This window comes from Wickerhamomyces anomalus, assembly GCF_001661255.1.
Source record: "Wickerhamomyces anomalus NRRL Y-366-8 unplaced genomic scaffold WICANscaffold_1, whole genome shotgun sequence".
Lineage (NCBI taxonomy): Eukaryota > Fungi > Ascomycota > Saccharomycetes > Phaffomycetales > Wickerhamomycetaceae > Hansenula > Hansenula anomala.
The window spans coordinates 218589-241229 of NW_017567110.1; the positions used below are offsets into that span (position 1 = coordinate 218589).

Genomic DNA, 22641 nt, shown 5'->3' on the forward strand with positions numbered 1-22641 from the left:
ACCTGATCATCTTTTGTTTGACTATAAATAACGAAGCTAAATAATTACTAAATAATTAATATGATCATGAGCTAAATATTATAATATTTTCAAATACGTCGGACGTCTAGTTAATTCTGCTCATGCTTAATTTATATTATAGTGCAGTGCGCCAACATGAGTTTAAAAATCATTAATATCTTACAAATTAATCATGTTTTTTTTTCTGATTTCAATTAATTTTGTGCAATAATATGTTCAATACGTTCGACTAAGCAGCGTTCCAAATTACACACTAGTGATCGATCAATCGGACATAAGCGCCTCCGCACTTTTAACCCGATTCAAGACCCTGACTAGTTGAGCCGTGCCAATTTAAAGACAGAATATTTAGATTTTGAACCAACAGTCTATACTATCGCAGTAATTAGCCCAAACCTATAACAATCCGCTAATTCCAGCTAATCGTTCTTCAGAAGCAAATGTTCAGAGCTCAGCCCGGTGTTATCTTAATGGAGAATCTAATTCCCCGTTAAGTCCCACCAATAGGTTGATGACAATTAAACAATATAAAAGACCAACAATAGATCTCTTTTTAACACTTGACAGATTTTGAACCCCCAGAGCTTACTGCTTACTGTGTGGAAAATGGTTAACGCTACTTATGAATTGCTTAGAAATTTCTGGCCATCAAAGCCAACTTATTTACCAAAAGATTATCCTGATTTGACAGGGAAAGTTGCATTGGTGACTGGTTGTAATACTGGTATTGGGTTTGAAAGTGCCAAAGCCTTATTGAAACAAAATGCTACTGTCATATTTGCTAATAGAAGTGAAGAAAAAACCAAAGCTGCCATTGAAAAGATTAAAGAAGAGCTTGGTACTTCTATCATTCAAAGAGCAATCTTTGTCAAGACAGAACTAGATGATTTATCAAGCCTCCAGAAAACTGCCGAAACAATCAAATCCAAAGGTATTTCCAAAATTCACTACACTATCCTGAATGCTGGGGTTATGACTCCACCTAAAGGCTCTAAAACAAAGCAAGATTATGAGTTACAAATTGGTATTGTTTTCGGACATCATCTATTACAAAAATTCTTGACTCCATTAGTATTAAATGCAGTTACAAAAGATTTCACTCCAAGAGTTGCCTGGTTAACATCTGGTGCACATCATAACTCACCACCAAATGGTGGTATTGATTGGGATTCCTTCCATGATGCTTCAAAATGTGACCAAGTCTCAGTTTATGGTCAATCGAAAGCTGCTGTGATCTATCTAGCCTATATATATGGCCAATTATATAAGGATGTTATTAGTGTTGCTGTACATCCTGGTATTTTGGCTTCTGATTTGGCAAGATCCTTCTCAAGTTTTGGTCAATTTGTAATGAAGCTGATAACTTATCCAACTGTTTATGGTTCATATACCGAACTATTTGCTGCTTTAAGTCCAAAGGTTACATTGAAAGATAGCGGTAGATATATTGGTCCTTGGGGTGAATTTAGAGTTATAAAAGATGATATCCAAGATGGATTAACAAATGGTACAGCACAGAAATTTTGGGATAGAGCAGATGAAGAAGTTGAAAAATATTATTCGACTTGAGTCTAATTGTTGGAGCTCAGTTGATTTATGTTGCTTTTGAATATAGTTTTAGATACATGTATAGCCGATTAACTCCAAAGGTAGCCTAAACACTTATATTAATCGAAAAACTTTCTAGATATTATCATTTCTTCTTTATGATCAGACCCTTCAAAATGCCCTAGCTTTATAAACTAGCGGGGCTTGAGAAGAATTTAAACAATATCAGGCATATTTATCAAAGAGTCCACAAGTGTACTAAAACTTTTTTACTGAAAGCCTCAAATAGCCTGGTAGTTTTAGCTTTGCTGGACGTTCAGTGCCGTATTTTTGAATTATTTTCTGTTCGTTTGAAATTCTATGTTATATGATCAGACTTATCGGCCTATAAATAGAGGATAAAGATAGATTGAAACTCCTACAAGTATTTCAAATTTGTTAGATCAAAACCTATATCTCTTTTTCTGATATTGAAAATAACAACTTCAACAATTGTATCATCTACACAACATGTCAAACATCTTTGGAAAGATACCCTTTGTTCACAGCCAAGGTTATGAAAAAGTACCACAAATAGTTACATCACAGAGCAAAGAATCATTTACTACCCAATGTGCATATAGGGCACAAAGACACCAAAGCAATCGTTCGCCTTTTAAAGCTATGAATTGGATGGATCGTTAGTTAGCCGTTTTGACGTCTCCTTCCAAGGAACATTTATAACATTAAAACCTTTCTAAATCACGGTTGAAAACTTTTTTTACTAGTGCTTATACTTGTTTGAATTTTCATTGAATACCAGTTCAAATTTGATAAAAAGCTTTTTGGATATCATTGTATAGAAACCGTTATCAATCTTGAGAAATTTTGACACAATCAGTAGATTTCGGACACTAGCGCCATCTCAATAATTTCGCGAATTCCTTCAAGGAAAAAAAACGGTCCATTCCAAAGAAACAATTTGGGTACCCAGAACTGGTCAAAAGAGCATGGCTTGATGGTCAGGTTGAGTCTGGAAAGTTGGTGAATGGCTATGGATGGGTATAAATAGAGAATGGAAGGACAGAGTTGAAAGTTACAACACAGAATGATACTTCAATCAAGTACAGCTGACAATGGTTTCCAAAACATGGGAAATGATGAGAGATTTCATACCTCCAAGTCCTGAATATCTTCCAGAACAATATCCAGATCTATCAGGTAAAGTTGCATTAATAACAGGCTCAAACACGGGTATTGGGTATGAAGTTGCTAAAGCTATGTTGAAAAAGAATTGTACAGTGTTGTTTCTCAATAGAAACACAGAAAAGACAAGAAAAGCTACAGAGATTATCAAAGCTGAATTGGTTAAAAATGATCCCGAATTGACTAGGGTGGAATTGAATGCAAGAATTCATATCATATATGTTGATTTAAGTGACTTGACAACTATAAAACCAGCCGTTGAAGAAATTGAAATACTAGTTGATAAGATAGATTATAGTATCTTAAATGCAGGCGTTTTACAACCACAAAAGGGGTCAATGTCTATTCAAGGGTATGAACTTCATATAGGGACAAACGTTCTAGGTCATCATCTTTTGCAAAAATTGATTCATCCTTTAATTGAAGTCGCTGCTGCAAACCCATTTTCCACTCCAAGAGTTATTTGGATCACATCTTCTGCACATTGGTCATCACCTCCAAATGGTGGTATAAGATTTGATAAACTGCGAGATTCTTCCAAATCAGACTCATTAGAAAACTATGGACAATCAAAAGTTTGTAATATGTATCAGGCATACATTTATGGAGAAAAGTATAAAGATTCAAATATTATCAGTCTTGGGGTGCATCCAGGGTATTTGAATTCTGAGATCACAAGAACCCATAAGAATTATTTCTCAAGACTGTGTATTAATGCGGCAATGTTTCATCCTGTTTATGGCTCTTATACTGAATTATTTGGTGCATTGTACCCTTGTCTAACTACTGAAGATAATGGGAAATACATTGGACCTTGGGGCCAGTTTCGTGAACTGAGACCTGATATTAAAGAAGGTTTAACAAATGGGATTGCTCAAAAGCTTTGGAATTGGGCTGATGCACAGGTTAAGGAATTTCAATAATAATGTTAGTATATATGCCAATACACACTTTTATATCCTAATTCGGAAGTCTAGATATGTATGATGTTGTTATGACAACGAATTTACAAAACGCGACTTTTTTGTAAACAAACGAAAAACCCAAAAACTTCACAAAACAAAATGTGACAGAGATTGGAATCAAAACAAATAAACAGATCAGAAAATTTTCATCCAGTCAGTCACTAAGAAGCTTTAAAGCGGTCATATCTATCATTATTATTCAGGAATCAGTTCTTTCGATCGCTAACTTTGAATCACAACAAACCGCTAATAGCTACGATTTAGAAGGCAATGGATTATTCACCAACACCAAACAAGGTCAAACCACAATATGCATTCTTGGATAATTCTATTGAGCTAGGAAGAAGTGCTGCTGCTCCGAGAGCATTTAGAGGCTCTCCATTGAAGAATCAAAAAGATACTGAAACATTCCATCAGAAGCAAAAACAATTTTACAACAAATACACAGATCTAGGTGGGACTCCAGATATTTTAAAAGAGAAACAAAGGGCAAGAGCTGGCCAGAATTATACAGATACAACTTCAAGGTTATTCAAAAATATAAGCAATAAGGTGCCCGTTGATGATGTTGTAAAGATAAATTCAAATATGATTGAGAAAATCATTAGAGAAAATGAAAATCTAAAGAATGAATTGAAAGAGTCAAGAAGGGAGATCGAGCTATTGAATCAATTTGCTAAAGGTGCCAAGGAGAAGATAATCAAATATAAGGATCAAAATGATGTGTTAATAGCTGATGTTGAGAAATTGAAGTGTGAAAACTTGGAATTGGAGAAAAAATTAAAACTTTCAACACCTCCAGAGAGTCCAAAGTATAACTTTGACCCTAATGATGTTCAAGATATATTTGGTTCAAATGAAAAAGCATCAGAAACACCTATTGTTGAAGAGATTAATAACAACAGTAATAACACTGGAGTTGCAGCCACATCAAAAATTGAAGAGAGAATAATAAATTTAGAAGGTGAAGTTTCCAAAATTAATGCCAATCAAGATGAGAAATTCGAATACATCAAGAATGAAATTGAATTTTTAAAGAATTTGTCGTTGCAAATGAATGAGAAACCTAATGAAGATCCATCAAAAGAAGGAACAGAGTCTGACATACCAAAAGAAGATGACTTGATTGTTAAAGAAAGTCTGGAGTTGAAACAATTACAAGAGCAAGTTGACCTTTTCACAAAGAAACTTCAGTTGAGGGAGGAAAACAAACTAAAGAAATACACATTGAACAAAGAATTGGAAAAATTGGCACAACAATTACAGCAAGATGAAGTTCCAAATAAGGATGTCCAAGAACCAATCGTTCAAGAAGAAGTCCATACCCCTATTAATCAAACTTCTCCATCAAGTTCCACCAAGACGTCGAAGCCATCATCCCACAAAAAAACCAGCAGTGTTCGTGAACGATTAAGTTCGGAATGCAAAGTTTGTGACAAGGCCCCTGAGACTCCACAGGAAACGACAGCCAATGACAATGCCAAACCTGCACGAGAGCATGTTCCTTCGTTCAAAATAGGAGACACTGTCTGGTACTAGTGTGCATCAAATGATAGTATTTTCTCTTGTATTTGTTGTAGGAAATAATCTCACGTGACCATTCTTCCAGACACGCCAAAAAAGAAAGTTTCCGTTTTGGGCCGTTTTATTTTTTTTTCTCGTATTTTTTTTTCCCAGCTCGTTTAGAAAAAAAATGGATCGTTTGATTACAATTTGAATTCTTCTTATAAGTTGAAAGATTACGTTGTTTTTTTGTACCCATCGCTGATTCATTTCACAAACACGCTCTTTTGACAAACATGGCCACCGTTGCGACAGCTATAAGCAACCTGGGACAGAACATCTCTTCGTTCGAGAGCCCAGTGTTACACTCACTTCAGGAATCCCTTACATTAGAGGGAATTGTTGATTTTATCAAGACTTTATCATGGTGGAAAGTTTTATTTACATTCGTTGCTGTTGGGTTAGTTTATGATCAAGTTGCCTACCAATGGAGAAAAGGTTCTATTGCTGGTCCTCGTTTCAAAGTCTGGCCTATTATTGGTCCATTTTTGGAAAGTTTAGATCCAAAATTTGAAGAATATAAGGCAAAATGGGATTCTGGTCCATTATCTTGTGTTTCTATTTTCCATAAATTCGTTGTCATTGCAAGTTCAAGGGATTTGGCTAGAAAGATTTTCCAAAGTCCAGCTTATGTTAAACCTTGTGTTGTTGATGTCGCTGTTAAGATTTTGAGACCTGAAAATTGGGTTTTCCTTGATGGTAAAGCTCATGTTGATTATAGAAAATCTTTGAATGGGTTATTCACAAAGCAAGCTTTAAGTACTTATTTACCAACTCAAGAAGTTGTTATGGATAAATATTTGAAACATTTTAATGACATTTCAAAAGATGGTCCACAAGTGTTTTTCCATGAATTGAGAGAAATGATGTGTGGGTTATCATTAAAAGCTTTTTGTGGTGATTATATTACTGAAGATCAAATTAAAAAAGTTGCTGATGATTATTATTTAGTTACCGCTGCTTTAGAATTGGTTAATTTCCCAGTCATTATCCCATTTACTAAAACTTGGTATGGTAAGAAAACTGCTGATATGACTATGAAAATTTTCGCTGAATGTGCTGCTGAAGCAAAGAAATATATCAAGAATGGTGGTAAACCAACTTGTGTTATGGATGCTTGGATTAATTTGATGGAGGAAGCTAAAAAGGGTAAATCTGATAATCCAGATGCTAAATTATTACACAGAGAATTCAGTAATAAAGAAATTTCAGAAGCTATTTTCACATTTTTATTTGCCTCACAAGATGCTTCATCTTCATTAGCTTGTTGGTTATTCCAAATTGTTGCTGATAGACCAGATGTTGCTGAAAAGATTAGAAAAGAACAATTGGAGGTTCGTAATAATGATCCAAATGCTCCATTAACTTCAGAAATGATTGATAAGATGACTTATACCAACATGGTTGTTAGAGAAACTTTACGTTATAGACCTCCAGTCATTATGGTTCCATATGTTGTTAAGAAATCTTTCCCAGTTAATGAAACTTATTCCGCTCCAAAAGGTTCCATGGTTATTCCAACTTTATACCCTGCATTACATGATCCAGAAGTTTATGAAGATCCAGAAGAATTCATTCCAGAACGTTGGGTTGAAGGTTCTAAAGCTTCAGAAGCTAAAAAGAATTGGTTAGTCTTTGGTACTGGTCCTCATGTTTGTTTAGGTCAAACTTATGTCTTTATGACATTTACTGCATTATTGGGTAAAGCTATTTTATTCAACGACTTGGAACATAAAGTCACTCCATTATCTGAAGTTATCAAGGTCTTTGCCACTATTTTCCCAAAAGATGATTTATTATTAGCATTCAACAAAAGAGATCCATTTACTCCAGTTCAAACTGCTGTTTCTCATTAATGAAATTATGCTTAATCAGATTGGAAATTTTGGTTAGTTGTTAATTTTTTTTGTACATTTACTATTCTGTATAACACATTTTTTTTTCACAGACATACACTTATATACTCTTTTTTCTACAACATCATTTATTTATAAACATTTTATGGTCTGGTACGTCTTGGGCTTGATTATTAATTACAAAATTTTGATTTTTAGATGTAGAATTTTGATCTTTGTAGAATGACTGATCTCAAAGCCTCCATAAGCAACTTATGAGCTACAACTTCAATGAGTCATCCAATCAACCAATCAATATCATTAAGTGTATCCAATTACTTGATCAAAGTACGTCATAGCTGTTTCATCAACGGCTGAACCAGGCCGACTTGTTGATGTTTTCAACGGCTGTGAGCTTATCTGCCTGATCATGCTTTTAGGTTTTCGAGATAAAGGCGAAGCTTTGAAAATGCGTCACAAAGAGGCTTCAACTCACAGCTACAATAGACTATAATGTAAGGGCCCAAAGTGATATATAAATAGAGGCTCAATTCACGAGTTTCTCCAAGGTCTCAATTGTTGTGTAGACCCTATCAATTCAGTATGTTCAAAAAACTATTCAAAAGAACCAGCAACAATGAATTCACCGTGAGAATGAGCGAGCCAAAAGAATCGTATTATCTAGGCGATAGAAATGGTCTTGTGTTTGAAACTCAAAATATAGGCGAGTTGGGTTTGAATCTGAAAGAGATCATGCCTCGTGTAATCGATGATGTTGACCATAGGGAGTTTAATGAAATTCCCATGATTTTAAGTGAACTTATTGTTACAGATTATAAAGGAAATTCAGGTACTATTATTCTTTTGAAACCCGCTGATTCAGATATGGTTACTGAACTAGAATATTTTGGTGATTGTATTAGAAAAGATGACGAGAGTGCTTTCATTGATCCAAATCCATCAAGGTCTTTGTTTAAAAAAGCACCAGCCATTGATAATTTTCGAATGAGAGTCACATTCATAAACATCCCAAAATCGATAAAATCAATAGATCTGTTTGAATATTTGGTGAAGCATCCACCTTTAGAAACCAAAGTTGTTTTTGTAAATGTTGATATCACAAATTATTATGATAAAGGAGAAAAAAATGAAGAACAATTTGTTTTGAATATAATTAAAAGTCAGAAAATGGACTTGAAAGACCAATTGAAAGAATTTGAAAAAGCGTTAGCACCAGACCAAATCTTAAAATATCCAAAAGTCTTTGTCAAGATGATCATGACATTCCATCAAAATGTTGAGCTTTTACCATCATATACCGAGACTGAACTACCAGCGTATAGTTCAAAAGAATGAGATACTTCTTGTTGATGAATTGTAGATAAACCAGCAGCTACATTGAATTGATATTTGAAAAATATTGATAATAATATCTTGATACTAAAAAAAACACACACACCTTTGACAATGATTTTTTGAAGTTCATGATATCATTTTATGGAATAGCTTCAGCACTGAGAAAGTTCATCATTTAAGAACCCAACTTTCATACAGCTACTAGCTATTAATAATGGAATTAACGGTATACAAAATATGGTTGGAAAAGACATATCGAAAAAATAAAAAAATATGGGCTGTTCAAAGTGTGCTTATAAGATCAGTTCAGAACCAAAACACTGACGGAAAAGGGCTCTAAAAATCCATCAGAGGGACATAAGCCAGGAGTGTCATGGCAAGGCGAGCGGACAATAACGTAACGGAAACTTTATATGTTCCATTACTAGTCATGGATTGTGAGAAAGAGTTGTTGGTTTTTGAAAACACATTTATTTTTCACAGCACAAATGCCACATTGTGAACATCACACTTGTACAATATGACTTCAAGATACATTACACACAGTAACATCCAGCTCGAAATAGGATATGAATTTTAGATGAAGAGATCATTAAAGTAGAATGGGATCTGGAATTTAGAATATTTCGATAGAAAAGTGGTTTTGAAAGTAAAACTACTCGCGAAATCTGTTAGACCCGACTATAAGCGAGGAATATTCTATGATATTAGTGTAGCAACCTTTAGGAATTCTAATGATTTTGAGCAGACAATTACAAGGATTGATTCCAGCCTATAGGAAATGATTATTATTTATCATGTATTTGGGGCTGAAATGCTGTCTGTTTTGTTCACGTATCTTGATTCGTCAATTCCAGAATACCCATAGCAATTCAATTAATAATATCGTGAACGTTATTTCATCCCTGTTAAACTATACTATATAAGCAGTCTGATTTCCCTGATTCCATGAATCAATAACAAATAACAATATAAGTACTCCATTAAACATTCTTGAAAAAACATGCCTTATTTGAAACTATCTGATGGTACTGATCTTTATTATAAAGACTGGGGTACTGGTGATCCAATTGTCTTTAGCCATGGATGGCCCTTAAATGCTGATGCTTTTGAAGATCAAATGATTTATTTAGCCAACAAGGGTTTTAGAGTCATTGCACATGATCGTAGAGGTCATGGTAGATCTTCTCAACCATGGGATGGTAATAATTTGGACCAATATGCTGATGATTTAGCTGAGCTTGTACACCATTTGAAATTGAAGAATGTTGTTCATGTTGGACATTCTACTGGTGGTGGTGAAGTTGCAAGATATATTGGTCGTCATGGTGTCAATAATGTCTCAAAGGCTGTTTTAATTGGTGCTATTCCTCCATTGATGTTGAAAACTGAATCTAATCCTAATGGTACACCAATTGAGGTGTTTGATGATATTAGAAGCAATGTTTTGAAAGATCGATCAAAATTTTTCAAAGAGTTGGCTCCAACTTTCTATGGGTTTAATCGTGAAGGTTCTGCAAAATCTGATGGTTTGATTGAAGGTTTTTGGTTTCAAGGAATGCAAGCATCAATTAAGGCATTACATGATTGTGTAACAGCTTTTTCATCAACCGATCAAACAGAGGATTTGAAAAAAATGAATGTTCCAACACTAGTTTTATATGGTGATGATGATCAAATTGTCCCACCAATTGCTTCGAGTCAAGCTGCTTTGAAATTATTGCCTCAACCGACCGAGAAAGTTTATAAAGGTGCTTCACATGGTGTTTGTAGCACTCATAAAGATCAAGTTAGTGAAGATATTCTCAAGTTTATCAAGAATTGAGGGTTCAAACACTTTCTCATGGAATTCAAATATTGTTTACATGTCTGTATATCTTGAGCATAGTGTAGCTACGATTTTATTTCTCTAACCCCATTCTTTTAAATCATCCGTATATACAAATCGTCATATGCAATGTAAATTCTTTCTTTTCCTTTTTAATTCAATGCCCAATTTATTCTTGTTATTTCTTTTTCTGACCAGCTTTCATATCACTTATACTCAATTTATTCATTAAATCACTAGCTTTAATAAAACTATTTGGTGAATGTATACCATTAACGTTTTTTTGATTTAAAGATAATCCACTTTTTTCAGGTGTTAATGGTAAGAACCCAGATTGTAAATTTTGATGGTTTGATTTCTGTTCTTGTTTGATTTGTTCCTCTTGTTCATGGATTGGTGCTTCTAATAATTCTTGATCTAAATCTTCTTCATCCAATTCATCCTCTTCATCGTCATCATCATCATAAGAACCATCATCGGATTGATCTGTCAAATCATATTCATCACCATCATCATATTCATCCTCGTCGTCATCCTCTTCATCCCCTTCTTGATAATCTTCATCTTCATCTTCATTATAATTTTTATCCAATTCATCAATATCAATTTTTTCCTTTTCTTTTTTACTATATTCATTAAATTCATTTTTATCTGCACTATTCAATTCTTCATCACTTAGGTCACTTAAATCAGGCAATGGTTCTCTCCAAAAATTAACATCAGTGAAATGCTCATCATTAACATCACCAGAATCCACAGGTGGGAAAAAATGATCAACCAATTCATTAATATAAACATACGAACTTTTATAACCAGCCAATTCTAACAATTCCATATGAACTTCCCCCACAGGGTTTATAGTGAAAATTCTTGAAGATGGGATATTAACACTTCTATAACTTAGGGCATCTGTAATTCTATTACCAAAACCTGCATAAAATGGATTATAACCTTCTCCATACAAATTCTTGATATCATTTAAACACGCCATTTTGAAAACTTCAGGTTTTTTCAATATGACTTCCCTTTTCAAAGCAGCCATTGTTCTATCTGGTGATAATAAAACAGGTCCATAAGGTAAAGAATCACCATCTTGTTCTATATTTCTTAAATATGACCTTGTGGAATCAGCTTGTCCCACTGATCTTGCAGTTAGGTACATGATGTTGTACCCGTTTCTCTTAATATCAGTAAATAGTTTAGCCACACCAGGATGTGTCCAATCCCTTCCAAGTATAGTTAGGACATGACCTAATGCATCAGATTTTGTTATAGTACCATCAATATCAGAAATCACCACAGGGACATCAGATTTCCAAAGGTATAATTTTGAAGTGATAAAAGCCTTACCTTTATCGACACTAAAGCAAAGATCATTTTCACCTTGTTTTAAATCCAAAAATTTCAATTGATCAGAAGTTAAACGTAGTGTTTTAACATAATTTGTTGCAGATGAACTTGTTGTATTTGTGAGAATGTCATCAGAAGTGGAAGCTATGCTTGTGACATCTAACGAATCTGAAGCTGATGTTAATGGTGGTGATAATTCATCATTGGAGAAAATTTTAATGTTCCCCATTTCATCTTCTTTAATTAAAGATGATATATCTACACCATCACCGAATTCTTCTGTAAGGATTTTATTTATGATATCATCAGTGTCATGAATGTTTTGCTCATTTGATTTATAACCATTCATATCTAGGAATAAATCACCATTTTTATCAATTTTGGTAGGTATGTTGATCATTGTTAATTTTTTCGATAATTTTTGTAATTTTTCCAAAGTTGCATCTTTTGGTGAAGTTGATGAAGGTGGTAGTGGTGAAGTTGAAGTTATTGAAGTCTTTGTTGGTAATTCCGGATCAGAATTTGATAAAGGGATTGGAACAGGTTTTGGCTTAGGTTCAGTTAAATCAGGTGAAGATTGTGATATATCCAAGAATTCAGGTTCTTGTAATGAACTAAAAGTTGAACTTTTCTTTGGAGAAGTTGGAGGAGATGAAGCAGGGGATGAAGCTGCAGATAAAACTGGAGAAGTAATCATATCATTTGGAACATCAACATTTTTAGAAGTTTCAAAGACAAAGAATGCTTCACCACCATCACCTAATTTCATTGGTAAGTTTGTCAATTTCCCATTTATTATAAAATCAACTTTTTTCTGAGATGGTCTTAATAATTGAAATTTACCAAACCGAACATGGAAAGGTGAACAATTCAATTCACCGTGTTCATTCTCCACGACAATGACATCAATTGCCCCAGAAAGAGTGGAAGGATTGATGGAACTCCAAGTCTTTGAGACCGAGTCAAAAGCTCTTCCAACGTATTGCATTGACAAATGATGTTTTTGCTAAACGAGCGAGCTTCTATTACACTTGCCACTTTGATCTCGACTTGACCGAGACTTGACTGCAAAACAAAAACAACCAGCGAAACAGCAAAAGCAATTGAGACTCCAATTGGATAATGGAACTGAGTACAACTGGATTGAAATGAGGAAAGAAACTTTTGAAATCAGCCTTTTGTTGTTTTTGTTGTGCCAAAATTTTTATTATCGTTTTCGCATTTTTTGATTTTGATTTTTTTTTGCTGTTGTTGACTTTTTGAAACGGGGACACATGACACCAAATTGCATACTGTTAAAATGGGAGGTTTTTGGGAGTTTTTGGAGGTGAAGAGAGTTGAATTGAGTGGTATAAGTGTGATTGGGAGAGTAGTACTGCTAGTGATGTTATATGTGTCTTTTTTTAGGGTGTTTTCGGTGGAAAAAGGGTGTTTATTAGGCTACTATGTGATGGGAATATTCAATATCATTAGTATATTTAATAGACGTTGTTATAACAAAACAATTCAAAGAGTTGCTCAATGGGCTCTTTCTTGCGACAAGAACGACATCCAGGACCAGATCTCATACGGAGTGTTCCCTCGAGTGATTTTTTAACCAGGCGAAAGAAAGAAGCAGTTCGCTCAGTGGAACAATAATCCTTGTCTTGATCATATCCATTTATAATTAAAAGCTCTCTATCAACGTGATTAACAAAAACCTCTTGGAAAGCATCACTCTTGTCATACCTCAGCAAAGTCTGTTTCTCGCCCTGAATACTCATTATAGAGAATCTAAACCAACCAGGCTCACCATAGACCGTTCCATACTCAAAAAGGAAACAGATCTCATTTGCTGTTAGGTTCTGAGGTCTGGTAACCAATGCATCGATTCCTATACTCAACGGTGAGGCAATGACACCAATGGCTAGTAGCAGTAAGCTGATGGGGATTTTAAATGAGCTTTTCATCTTATAGATATTAGCTTAATCAAGGTTATATAAATAGCATAAAGAAGATGAAGTTGATAAATTCAGGTGTAATTAGGGAAAAAAATGGGTATTAATCCCGACGAAACCATTCTAGAAGAAACCTGGTGTTAGTGCTGCTTCAGAAAGGAGTATCACTCACTTTCAAAGAGAAAATCCTAACTTTGTCAGTTCCTTTGTCTATAATCATATAAAGATCCATCAAATGCCCATTAAATCATCTTTCAGCGTATAACTATATTTCAATCTGCCAATGTAGAAGTGTCGATAATTTGTCACAAAACTCACGTGACTATGGCTTTTGAACTATTTGCAAAACGATTCACAAGATGTAGCAATATTCACCAGGGTGTGAATGAGAATCAGATCATAAATGCTACCTTTCAAATATATCATTGCCTTTTGAATTGCTTCAGAGTATATCCATTTGATTATCCACTTTCTATACGGTCACACGCCTATTGTTGAACACACATTCTTTAAAATCATCACCAAAATGGATAAAATGATGGTTAAATTGGAACCAATACAGATTCAATTGAAATAAACACAACTACCCACTCTCCATTTAACTTCCAACCCCTTTTAAACAAATAATTGTAATTTTATTCAAAGCTCATCGCTAGCTTGTCACGTGACTTTCGAAAAAAAAATTTTTTTTTTTTTATTTTTTTTTTCATCAAGAAAAAAAAAATTCTCTAATAAACTTTTCAAACCAGTTTCATAAGCATAATCTTTAATTAATTAAAACTTGATGACCTTTGAATTCATAATATCATTGAATCAAAGGAATAATTAAAGAAGACAAAAGGTAACTACAAGGTTCTAAACATGATGTCGATAGACCATCAAAAGAACCATTTCAAGCGATCTAGAGATGAAATAGAGGAAGGGGATATAAGCAAAGATCAAGATACAACAAATCAAATCATCATCAAGAAGAGAAAATTAGAAACATCAAATGATATGGAAAATAATGTACTAGACCAATCTAATACCAGTGTGGAGTTTCAACAGAAGATGTACAAATCTTATATCAAATCAGCATTAGATGCCTTGGATAATAACGTGAGTAAAAAAATGTTATTTGAAAATGATTTGTTTATAATGATTTATATATACTAACACCCCACTTGTTCCAGTCCAATTCAATACAATTAGATACATTGGCTAATCAAATCTCACTACCCAAAACTAATCCAGAATCTATTTCATCATCAAATTTCGCTATAATTTTAAATAGCTTGACAAATAATATATCAAAATTAGATTCTAAAAAATGTGAGAATTTAATTTTATCAATTATAAATTATCATAAATGGTGGAAATTATCAAATTTTGAAATTTCTATTTATAAAAAATTCATTATAACTTTATGTTCATATTTACCTAAATGGTGGAATGAAGTTTCAATTGTATTAACTTCACAATTTATTTTACCTTTAAATAAAACAAATTATCATCATGAATTGATGAAATTTTTTTTAAATATAATACCAACTTCTATTCATTATGTTCATAATAATTTGGTTAAAGATTTTCCTAATAAACATAATGGTAAAAATGAAATTATTAATTATGTTTCAAATTTATTAAAATTGAATGAATATTGTTCTGAATTAAGATATAATGTTTGGTCATTAATTATTGAACATTGTATTCAAATTGATGTGGAATTACAAAATGAATTGGATGAATTAGATGATGATGAATTTGATGATGAAGAAGAAGATCAAGACGATGATGATGAATCAGAAGATGAAGATATGGAGAAACGTAAAGTACATTTTGAAGATGAAGATTCAGATGACAGTGATTCAGAAGATGAAGATTATGAATTGGGTGAAGAGATTAATGAACATGCATTACAAGCTGCAAATATTGAAGATTTACAAGAAAAATTGGATAATATTCTAAGCTTAGTTTTTGAAAATTTACAAAAACATCAATTACAAACAGGTTTAGAAGAGGAGGAAGAGAAAAGCGTCATTTTATACAATACATTAACATCATTATTTAAATCTCATATTTTACCAACTTATTATACAAAATCTACCCAATTTATATTATTTTATTTTACACAAAGATCACCAGAATTGATGGATTCATTCTTGGTTACATTGATTGATTTATCATTCTCACAATCAGAAACTATTGAAAAGAGAATTAAAGCATTACAATACCTAAGTTCATATATTTCAAGAGCTAATAATTTACACAAGAATCAAATTGTTTATGTGTTGAGTTATTTAATGAGTTGGTTGAATAGATATGTTGAAAGACGTGAAGAGGAAGTTGATGGGACTATAAATATGGAGAGATTTAAATTATTTTATTCAACTTTTCAAGTTTTACTTTATATTTTTTGCTTTAGACATTCAATTTTGAAAAATGAAGATGATGATTGGGAATTGGAGATGGATAAATTTTTCCAAAGAATCTTAATCACAAAATTCAATCCATTAAAATATTGTAATGAGAATGTTGTTTTAATGTTTGCCAAAATTGCTCAACAAGAAAATGTTGCATATTGTTTTTCCATTATACAAAAGAATAAAAATGAGAAATTGAAAGGTATTTCAGGTAATAATTCAGGTAATACTTTGAATAATGGTCAATTGAATTTATCAAAACAACAATTTGTGGATCTTGAAGGATATTTCCCATTTGATCCACTATTCCTCAAGAATTCAAAGAAATTCCTTAAAGATTATTATATTGAATGGAGTTCAATCTCAAAAGAATATGAAAGTGATACTGATGATTTTGATGATTTGGCCAACGATGCCAAAGAGGCTGTTATTCGCCGCAATTCAATGAACCAGAATATGGATAGCGACGAGTCAGACGATGAATTATAGGTGGAATATAAGATTTAATGGCATTTACTTGAATTGTATTGTGTATTTTTACATAATCACACTAACATTTCTTACGTAATCCTTTGTATTGATTTTTTTTTTTTGAATGGAATGCAAATTGTTTAACAAACAGAAAAAATTAAAAAAAGTGAATCATTTTTGAAATTATTTTGAGAAAAGAATAATTACGTTGCTTTTGGATTGTTGTTTGTGTTGATTTGTTGTTGTCCATTTGATCCATATTCTGCTGCTGCTTATTATCATTTGACAAAGGTCATTCCACCCATTTGAATAGCTTCGTTATCGCGTTTTAAAGAGATGAATAACTTCAATTTACAAGCTTTCAACACTGAAAACCTATCCAAAATATTGGATGATTTCGATCCAGATTTCAATCTACCTTTAATAATAGGACTAACCACTGGGATTGGTGTATTGTTTTTGTTCTTATTAGTATTGACCATATATTTCTCATTTTTCAACAATGGAGGTTCAATTTTTTTAGGTTCAAATTTTAATATACCTGGTGAATTTGATGATGAAGAAACAAGATTAAATGATGAGACTGAATATTTACCAAAGTTTACTGAATTGGAAAGACAGAATTATTTTGATGCAAAGCAATTTCAACAAGATCATGAACCTGAAACTAATCCAATAGGTTCCACTTTAACCACTGAAGAACGTGATTTTATATTGGATCGTGGTATCCAAGCTTATGTGTTTCAACAAGAAAATGTATCTTCATTATCCTCATCTATGCCATCTGTTATAATCGAGGATAAATTAGATGTTCGTTTCACTTCAATGGATCCAAATTCAGCTATTTTAAATTACCCATTACCAACTCATGATAATGATACTGTTTATTTTGAAGTTAAATTATTTGAATTACCTGAAGGCTCTCACGTTTCAATTGGTGTGGCTACAAAACCTTATCCAGGTTTCAGATTACCAGGTTATAACAAATATTCAATTGCTTATGAATCAAATGGTACTGTTCGTATAAATCAACCTTTTTATTCACCCCAAATATGGAGTAAATTATTAGAAGGTGATGTTTTAGGGGTTGGGTTCAAACCAAGATCTGGTACGATTTTTTTCACTCATAATGGTAAAAAATTATTAGAAGCTGTTCATAATCTTCGTATGGATTTATTCCCAATTATTGGTTCTCAAGGTGCTGCTAAATTGAATGTTAATTTAGGTCAATTGGGATTCGTCTTTATTGAAGCCAATGTTAAGAAATGGGGGTTTGGTAGTGTTTATGGTACCATTGGAATTCCTCCAGCTTATGGTAAAGAAACTGTTCATGATACCGTGCTAGATAAAGGTGAAGAATTACCACCAAATTATCCTTCAGAAGAGGAAACTTTCTTTGGACCATCTGCATTATTGAGCACCAGTGGTGCAGTGGTTGATCCGCCTGCCCCATCAGCAGTTGTTAAACCTACAAAGATTATAAGTAATCCACCAAGTTATAATGATGAACCAAAACAAGAATTACCACCACAAGATGATACCCAAGAAGTTGATACGAATGTTGACCAGATTAGAGAACGATTATATGAAAGAAGATCATCTACTTTTGATCAACAAAATAATCATTATGACCCATTAGCATCAAGTTCAGTCCCAACACCAATCCCACAAGAAGAGACAAGTGAAGTACAACCACAAGAACATGTTAAACTTGTTGAAAGTAAAGAATCTTCAACACATGTTGAAATTTCTCCAAAGGGGCCTAATCAAGAATCTCCAAAAGATCAAGAAGAAGATGATGAAGAAGAAGGAGAATCACATGAATCTTCACCAGATCCAGAAACAACCATAGAGGGAACACCAGAACCTCAAGGTGAAGCTCAAGCTTCAAGTTCAAAGACTTCAACACCTTCTTCAAAGAATAAGAATAAGAACAAGAAGAAGAACAAAAAGAAGAAGGGGAAAAAGGGAAAGAAATAGTAGTAGGTTATGTGTAATGCTAATGTATTAAATTCATGTCGCGTGTTTTTACGATATAAAATAAATTTTATTCTGTAGAGATCATTCTTTCATACATTCATGATTATAATATACAGTTTTAACGTTTACCTTTCTTCTTTTTATTCTTTTTAGAACCACCACCTGTAGTGGTACTAGCACTTGCACTGTTATTACTTTGCTGATCAGAAGATTTAGGTCTTTCAGGTTCAGGAGTTAATTCTTCTTGAATCTCAGTATTTGTTAATATGGTACTGAAACCTTTTATTGGAACTTGTTCAATAGTCTCTTTTTGTTGTGTATCAGCCTTCTTTATAGGTTTTGGAATAGAGACACCATGAGGACCCAATGCAGTTAATAATTTTGATAATTCTTTAGTCTTGTGAGTTTTCAATTTATGGAGTTGACCAGATATTGGATCATATGTTTTGAAAGAAACAAAAGATTTGTTTTCAGAGGAGGACGTAGTTTCAGGTTTTGTTATCTTGTGTTGTTTCTTCTTTGATTGTCTTTTGGATTCAGAACCATACGTTATGGAGATACGAGTGGATGCTGGGTTTGTTTCCAGGAGATGGAGTGATCTCTCTATAAAGACGTCTGCTGATTTGACTAGTGGCATTTGCTCGGCGGAATAACAGTCTATGGTAGTGTCAATTTGGAACCAATGTTCTTCTATTCATTTGGTTTGAACTGAGTAGAATCGATGGTTTTTTTCATTTTCAATTCGCGAATTATCAAGGGGTTACCCGCTAGGTAAATGGCAGATGTAAGGTTCAATAACTAAACAATAAAGAATGAATTGGAGTGTTTTGGGTGAAATAATGAAGTAGAATTACAATTGAGTTACTATTGTCTTATATTCAATTAATATATTATAATATAATGGATAGTTGAGCATATTTGTGTTTATTTCTTCGCGATTACATAATATTAGGGTAATGATTACATAATATTCTGATCTAAACGAGAATGTTTTGATCAAATCACAAACAATTGACTTTAACTGGCTTCAATCTGGCTTTTGATTAGCAGAAAAAGGTGCTGCTATAGTCGCTACAGAGTCTATTGCGCTATCGTTACTGCTGACTTATCCTAGCTCTTAGACCATGGCCGACAACCCTTCGATCGTATCTTCAGATCAAGCATCAACACAAACTGGTTATGCTCATTATCTAGAATTGGGTCTTTACAAATCAGGTTTAAAGCTTTCACTACAAAACAGCGATAGATCACATTTCATCCATTTTGAAGACTTAAGCGTCACTCCTGATTATGCTCCTCAAGGTCAACAGATCGCTTCGTTGAATTCATTAGGTTTGGTGGGGTTTGTGGATCTAGGTCCCGGCTATATCATTGTTATCCATACTCAAGCTCCAGTTTTTGAACATAAAGATGTAACGATTTGGAACATACTCAAGAGTTTGGTAATACCTCTGAAATTTGATTTAGCAAAGAAATTCTTCAAGATCGAAGATGGTGTTTTAGATGAAGAAGATGAGGCTTCAACTGAACCAGATGAAAATCAAAATGAACTTCAACAAGATCCACAATCTCCAAATACTGTTGGTGAGAAAATCAATCAAACAAAAGATATTTTTTTCAGTAGGCTTGGTGTTTACGTTAATGATCTTAAATCAAATCCTTCACTTTCCATCTCAAACAAGATTGTTAACCTATTGGAAACAGAGAATGAATCAGATGAGATTGATGAAAATGATTTAAACTCAATAAAGTTGAAAAGATCAATCACCATTAGAGGTATTCCTAAAGATTCAACACCAAAGAAACAAAACAAACTTACAAAGTTTGTTGATAAGATCAAACAACAACAATTGGATCAAAAAGAACAAAGGTACAACATATCAAATAGTATGCTTTATAAATTTGAAAAACAGTTGCAGTATTTCTTCAGTTCAAGGGATTTTTTTTATTCAAGAGAAATCAATTTAACAAGAGATATAAAATTTGAAAAGGGAGAACTAGTAACTTTTGATGATTCAAAGCATAATTCATTTCATTTTAATCATTCAATTACTCAAAAATTCAAAGATACAGATTTATCATTATCATTAATACAAGGCTTTGTGGGATCCATTGATATAGATTTAAATTTGAATGGTTCTTTATCATCAAGACAAGGGAAATTACTTTTAGTATCTAAAAGAAGTACCAAAAGAGCAGGTTCTAGATATCTAAGAAGAGGTATAGATGATCACTCAAATGTTGCGAACTTTGTATCAACATCTCAAATATTACTAACTGAATTGAATTCAGGGCCGCTATGTGCTAAATTTGATATCATTAGAGGTTCAATTCCTTTATTTTTCCAACAAAACCCTGCTTTCCTAAAACCAATACCCACATTAACAAGAAGTATTGAAAAATGTGAAAAGCCATTCAAGGAACATTTTGAAAATTTATTGGAAAAATATGGTTCTGTTAGTTGTATTTCCTTGGTGGAACGTTCAAATAGAGAAAAGGAAATTGGTGAAGCTTATGAAAATTTAGCGAAAAAGGATAATATTGAATTCACTTGGTTTGATTTCCATGAAGTTTGTAAAAAAATGAAATTTGACAATGTTTCCAAATTATTAAATTATCCAATTGATAATAATGAATCTGATTTGACAATTGATGAACAATTGGAGAATTATAAATGGTGTGATAATATCACTGGTGATGATCAATTAGGTATTCTAAGAGTTAATTGTATCGATTGTTTGGATAGAACAAATATTGTTTCGAAATATGTTTCGGAAACAATGTTATTACAACAAATTTTACCACAACATGATTTAACTATTGATAGCTTACCTCAATTTCAAAAATTATACAATAATTTATGGGCTGATAATGGTGATTTTATATCTAGACAATATGCTTCAACTAATGCCCTAAAGGGAGATTATACAAGAACTGCAAAGAGAAATTATAAAGGTTTATTAAATGATGCCTTTTTAACAATGTCAAGATATTATTCAGGTTATATCAGTGATTATTTTAAACAATGTGTGGTGGATTATTTATTAGGTCATAAGAATCAAGAAATTTTTGAAGAATTTGAAAGTACATTGAATGTTATTGATCCTAATGAAATCAATGAAAACTTGAATAAGAAGAATTCATCTTTAAAATTCATAATTGAAGAATTAGGAATATTGAAATCTAAAGGTGATGATGATGGTTGTTGTGAAGATGAAGAAGATCTGATATTGGTTGGTTCTTGGTCTGGATTACAATCTCCAATGGATTTCAATACTTTAAAACTTGGACAAACCTTGAATGACATTTCATTAATCGTGACGAATAAAGTGATTTTCTTTGTGAAATTCAATGAGTCTGAATCCAAAATTGAAAAAACAATCAAGTTAAGAGTTCATGATATTAAAGAATTAAATTATGGTGTTTTCATAACTTCCACTCATAGTTCACTATCATTAAATCCCAAGAGAAACATTGGTTTGAAGTTTGTCTTCACCTCAGATGTTAACACAAGTGATGAAATAGAACCAACTAATGATTACTTGGTGGTTAAATTCCCAATGGATATGGATTATGATAAGGCAAAATATATCATTGAATTGATTTCGAAAACTTGTCATTCAAGTACTTTATCTAATGTGGATTTGATGAATGAGGAAGATGCAAAGAAGAACACTAATATAATACAGAACTTAGAGTATAGATTTAAGAAATTGGTTTGGGGTTAAATGAGTTTAATGAATGATAATGATACAAAAATGAGATGTATAGCTTAATACGTTATTAATTTTTTTGTTTATGGACACTACTCTTAATTTGCACGTGACCACCCAAAATTATAGAAAAATTAACAGCATTCAATTGTACCGAAGTTACAAGGAATCCAGTTTAACTTCCTCATAAAAACTGGAGTCAATTACAGATTCAAGGATTCCACAGGGCTTATGCCCTATAGCAAACTGCCATTGAATACCACCAATTACCAGTACATGCACCAAGGTCCAAAACCCACCGTCGTCGTAAATGAGTTAAAAATTTCACCCTTTTTTCTTTCAGCACTTGCAGACGCATAATTAAAAACCCAATCACGATTAACACCGCTGATTTTTATGAGCATCTTTAGCAAGCAAATAGCGGAGTTTAAATATGAATAAAGATGGTTATGCCGTTTGTGCGTTACTTTTTTGAATGGTGCGCTTT

The 22641-nt window shown here is 32.9% G+C and overlaps 11 protein-coding genes across 11 annotated transcripts; 8 read left to right on the forward strand and 3 right to left on the reverse strand.

Moving 5' to 3' along the window:
• Positions 1-627: 627 nt before the first annotated feature.
• On the forward strand, positions 628-3677 carry WICANDRAFT_98376 (uncharacterized protein; the record flags this gene model as incomplete). Its single annotated transcript, XM_019186652.1, has 3 exons — positions 628-859; positions 1859-1862; positions 2942-3677. 3 exons carry the CDS (start codon positions 628-630, stop codon positions 3675-3677), a joined length of 972 nt encoding a protein of 323 aa, XP_019040840.1.
• A 312-nt stretch (positions 3678-3989) lies between these two features.
• WICANDRAFT_102531 (uncharacterized protein) lies at positions 3990-5523 on the forward strand (the record flags this gene model as incomplete). Its single annotated transcript, XM_019180357.1, has 1 exon — positions 3990-5523. One exon carries the CDS (start codon positions 3990-3992, stop codon positions 5256-5258), a length of 1269 nt encoding a protein of 422 aa, XP_019040841.1. The 3' UTR covers positions 5259-5523.
• ERG5 (C-22 sterol desaturase) lies at positions 5493-7302 on the forward strand. Its single transcript, XM_019186051.1, has one exon. It carries the CDS (start codon positions 5519-5521, stop codon positions 7136-7138), a length of 1620 nt encoding a protein of 539 aa, XP_019040842.1. The 5' UTR covers positions 5493-5518; the 3' UTR covers positions 7139-7302.
• A 418-nt stretch (positions 7303-7720) lies between these two features.
• On the forward strand, positions 7721-8473 carry WICANDRAFT_75842 (uncharacterized protein; the record flags this gene model as incomplete). The annotated part of the gene is made up of 1 exon (XM_019184270.1): positions 7721-8473. The coding sequence occupies one exon, from the start codon at positions 7721-7723 to the stop codon at positions 8471-8473; it is 753 nt and encodes a 250-aa protein (XP_019040843.1).
• Positions 8474-9476: 1003 nt separating this feature from the next.
• On the forward strand, positions 9477-10298 carry WICANDRAFT_25123 (alpha/beta fold hydrolase; the record flags this gene model as incomplete). The annotated part of the gene is made up of 1 exon (XM_019181104.1): positions 9477-10298. The coding sequence occupies one exon, from the start codon at positions 9477-9479 to the stop codon at positions 10296-10298; it is 822 nt and encodes a 273-aa protein (XP_019040844.1).
• Positions 10299-10971: 673 nt separating this feature from the next.
• Positions 10972-12639, reverse strand: PAH1 (phosphatidate phosphatase PAH1; the record flags this gene model as incomplete). The annotated part of the gene is made up of 1 exon (XM_019180554.1): positions 10972-12639. A coding segment is annotated over one exon (1668 nt), but the record flags the coding sequence as incomplete, so codon positions are not given.
• A 490-nt stretch (positions 12640-13129) lies between these two features.
• On the reverse strand, positions 13130-13600 carry WICANDRAFT_81891 (uncharacterized protein; the record flags this gene model as incomplete). The annotated part of the gene is made up of 1 exon (XM_019185305.1): positions 13130-13600. The coding sequence occupies one exon, from the start codon at positions 13598-13600 to the stop codon at positions 13130-13132; it is 471 nt and encodes a 156-aa protein (XP_019040846.1).
• A 312-nt stretch (positions 13601-13912) lies between these two features.
• Positions 13913-16479, forward strand: RRN3 (rDNA-binding RNA polymerase I transcriptional factor; the record flags this gene model as incomplete). The annotated part of the gene is made up of 3 exons (XM_019185306.1): positions 13913-13949; positions 14526-14686; positions 14761-16479. 3 exons carry the CDS (start codon positions 13913-13915, stop codon positions 16477-16479), a joined length of 1917 nt encoding a protein of 638 aa, XP_019040847.1.
• A 318-nt stretch (positions 16480-16797) lies between these two features.
• On the forward strand, positions 16798-18441 carry SSH4 (Ssh4p; the record flags this gene model as incomplete). Its single annotated transcript, XM_019182862.1, has 1 exon — positions 16798-18441. One exon carries the CDS (start codon positions 16798-16800, stop codon positions 18439-18441), a length of 1644 nt encoding a protein of 547 aa, XP_019040848.1.
• Positions 18442-18559: 118 nt separating this feature from the next.
• On the reverse strand, positions 18560-19078 carry SRP21 (signal recognition particle subunit SRP21; the record flags this gene model as incomplete). The annotated part of the gene is made up of 1 exon (XM_019182863.1): positions 18560-19078. The coding sequence occupies one exon, from the start codon at positions 19076-19078 to the stop codon at positions 18560-18562; it is 519 nt and encodes a 172-aa protein (XP_019040849.1).
• A 487-nt stretch (positions 19079-19565) lies between these two features.
• On the forward strand, positions 19566-22169 carry WICANDRAFT_75849 (uncharacterized protein; the record flags this gene model as incomplete). Its single annotated transcript, XM_019184271.1, has 1 exon — positions 19566-22169. The coding sequence occupies one exon, from the start codon at positions 19566-19568 to the stop codon at positions 22167-22169; it is 2604 nt and encodes an 867-aa protein (XP_019040850.1).
• Between the last annotated feature and the right edge of the window lie 472 nt (positions 22170-22641).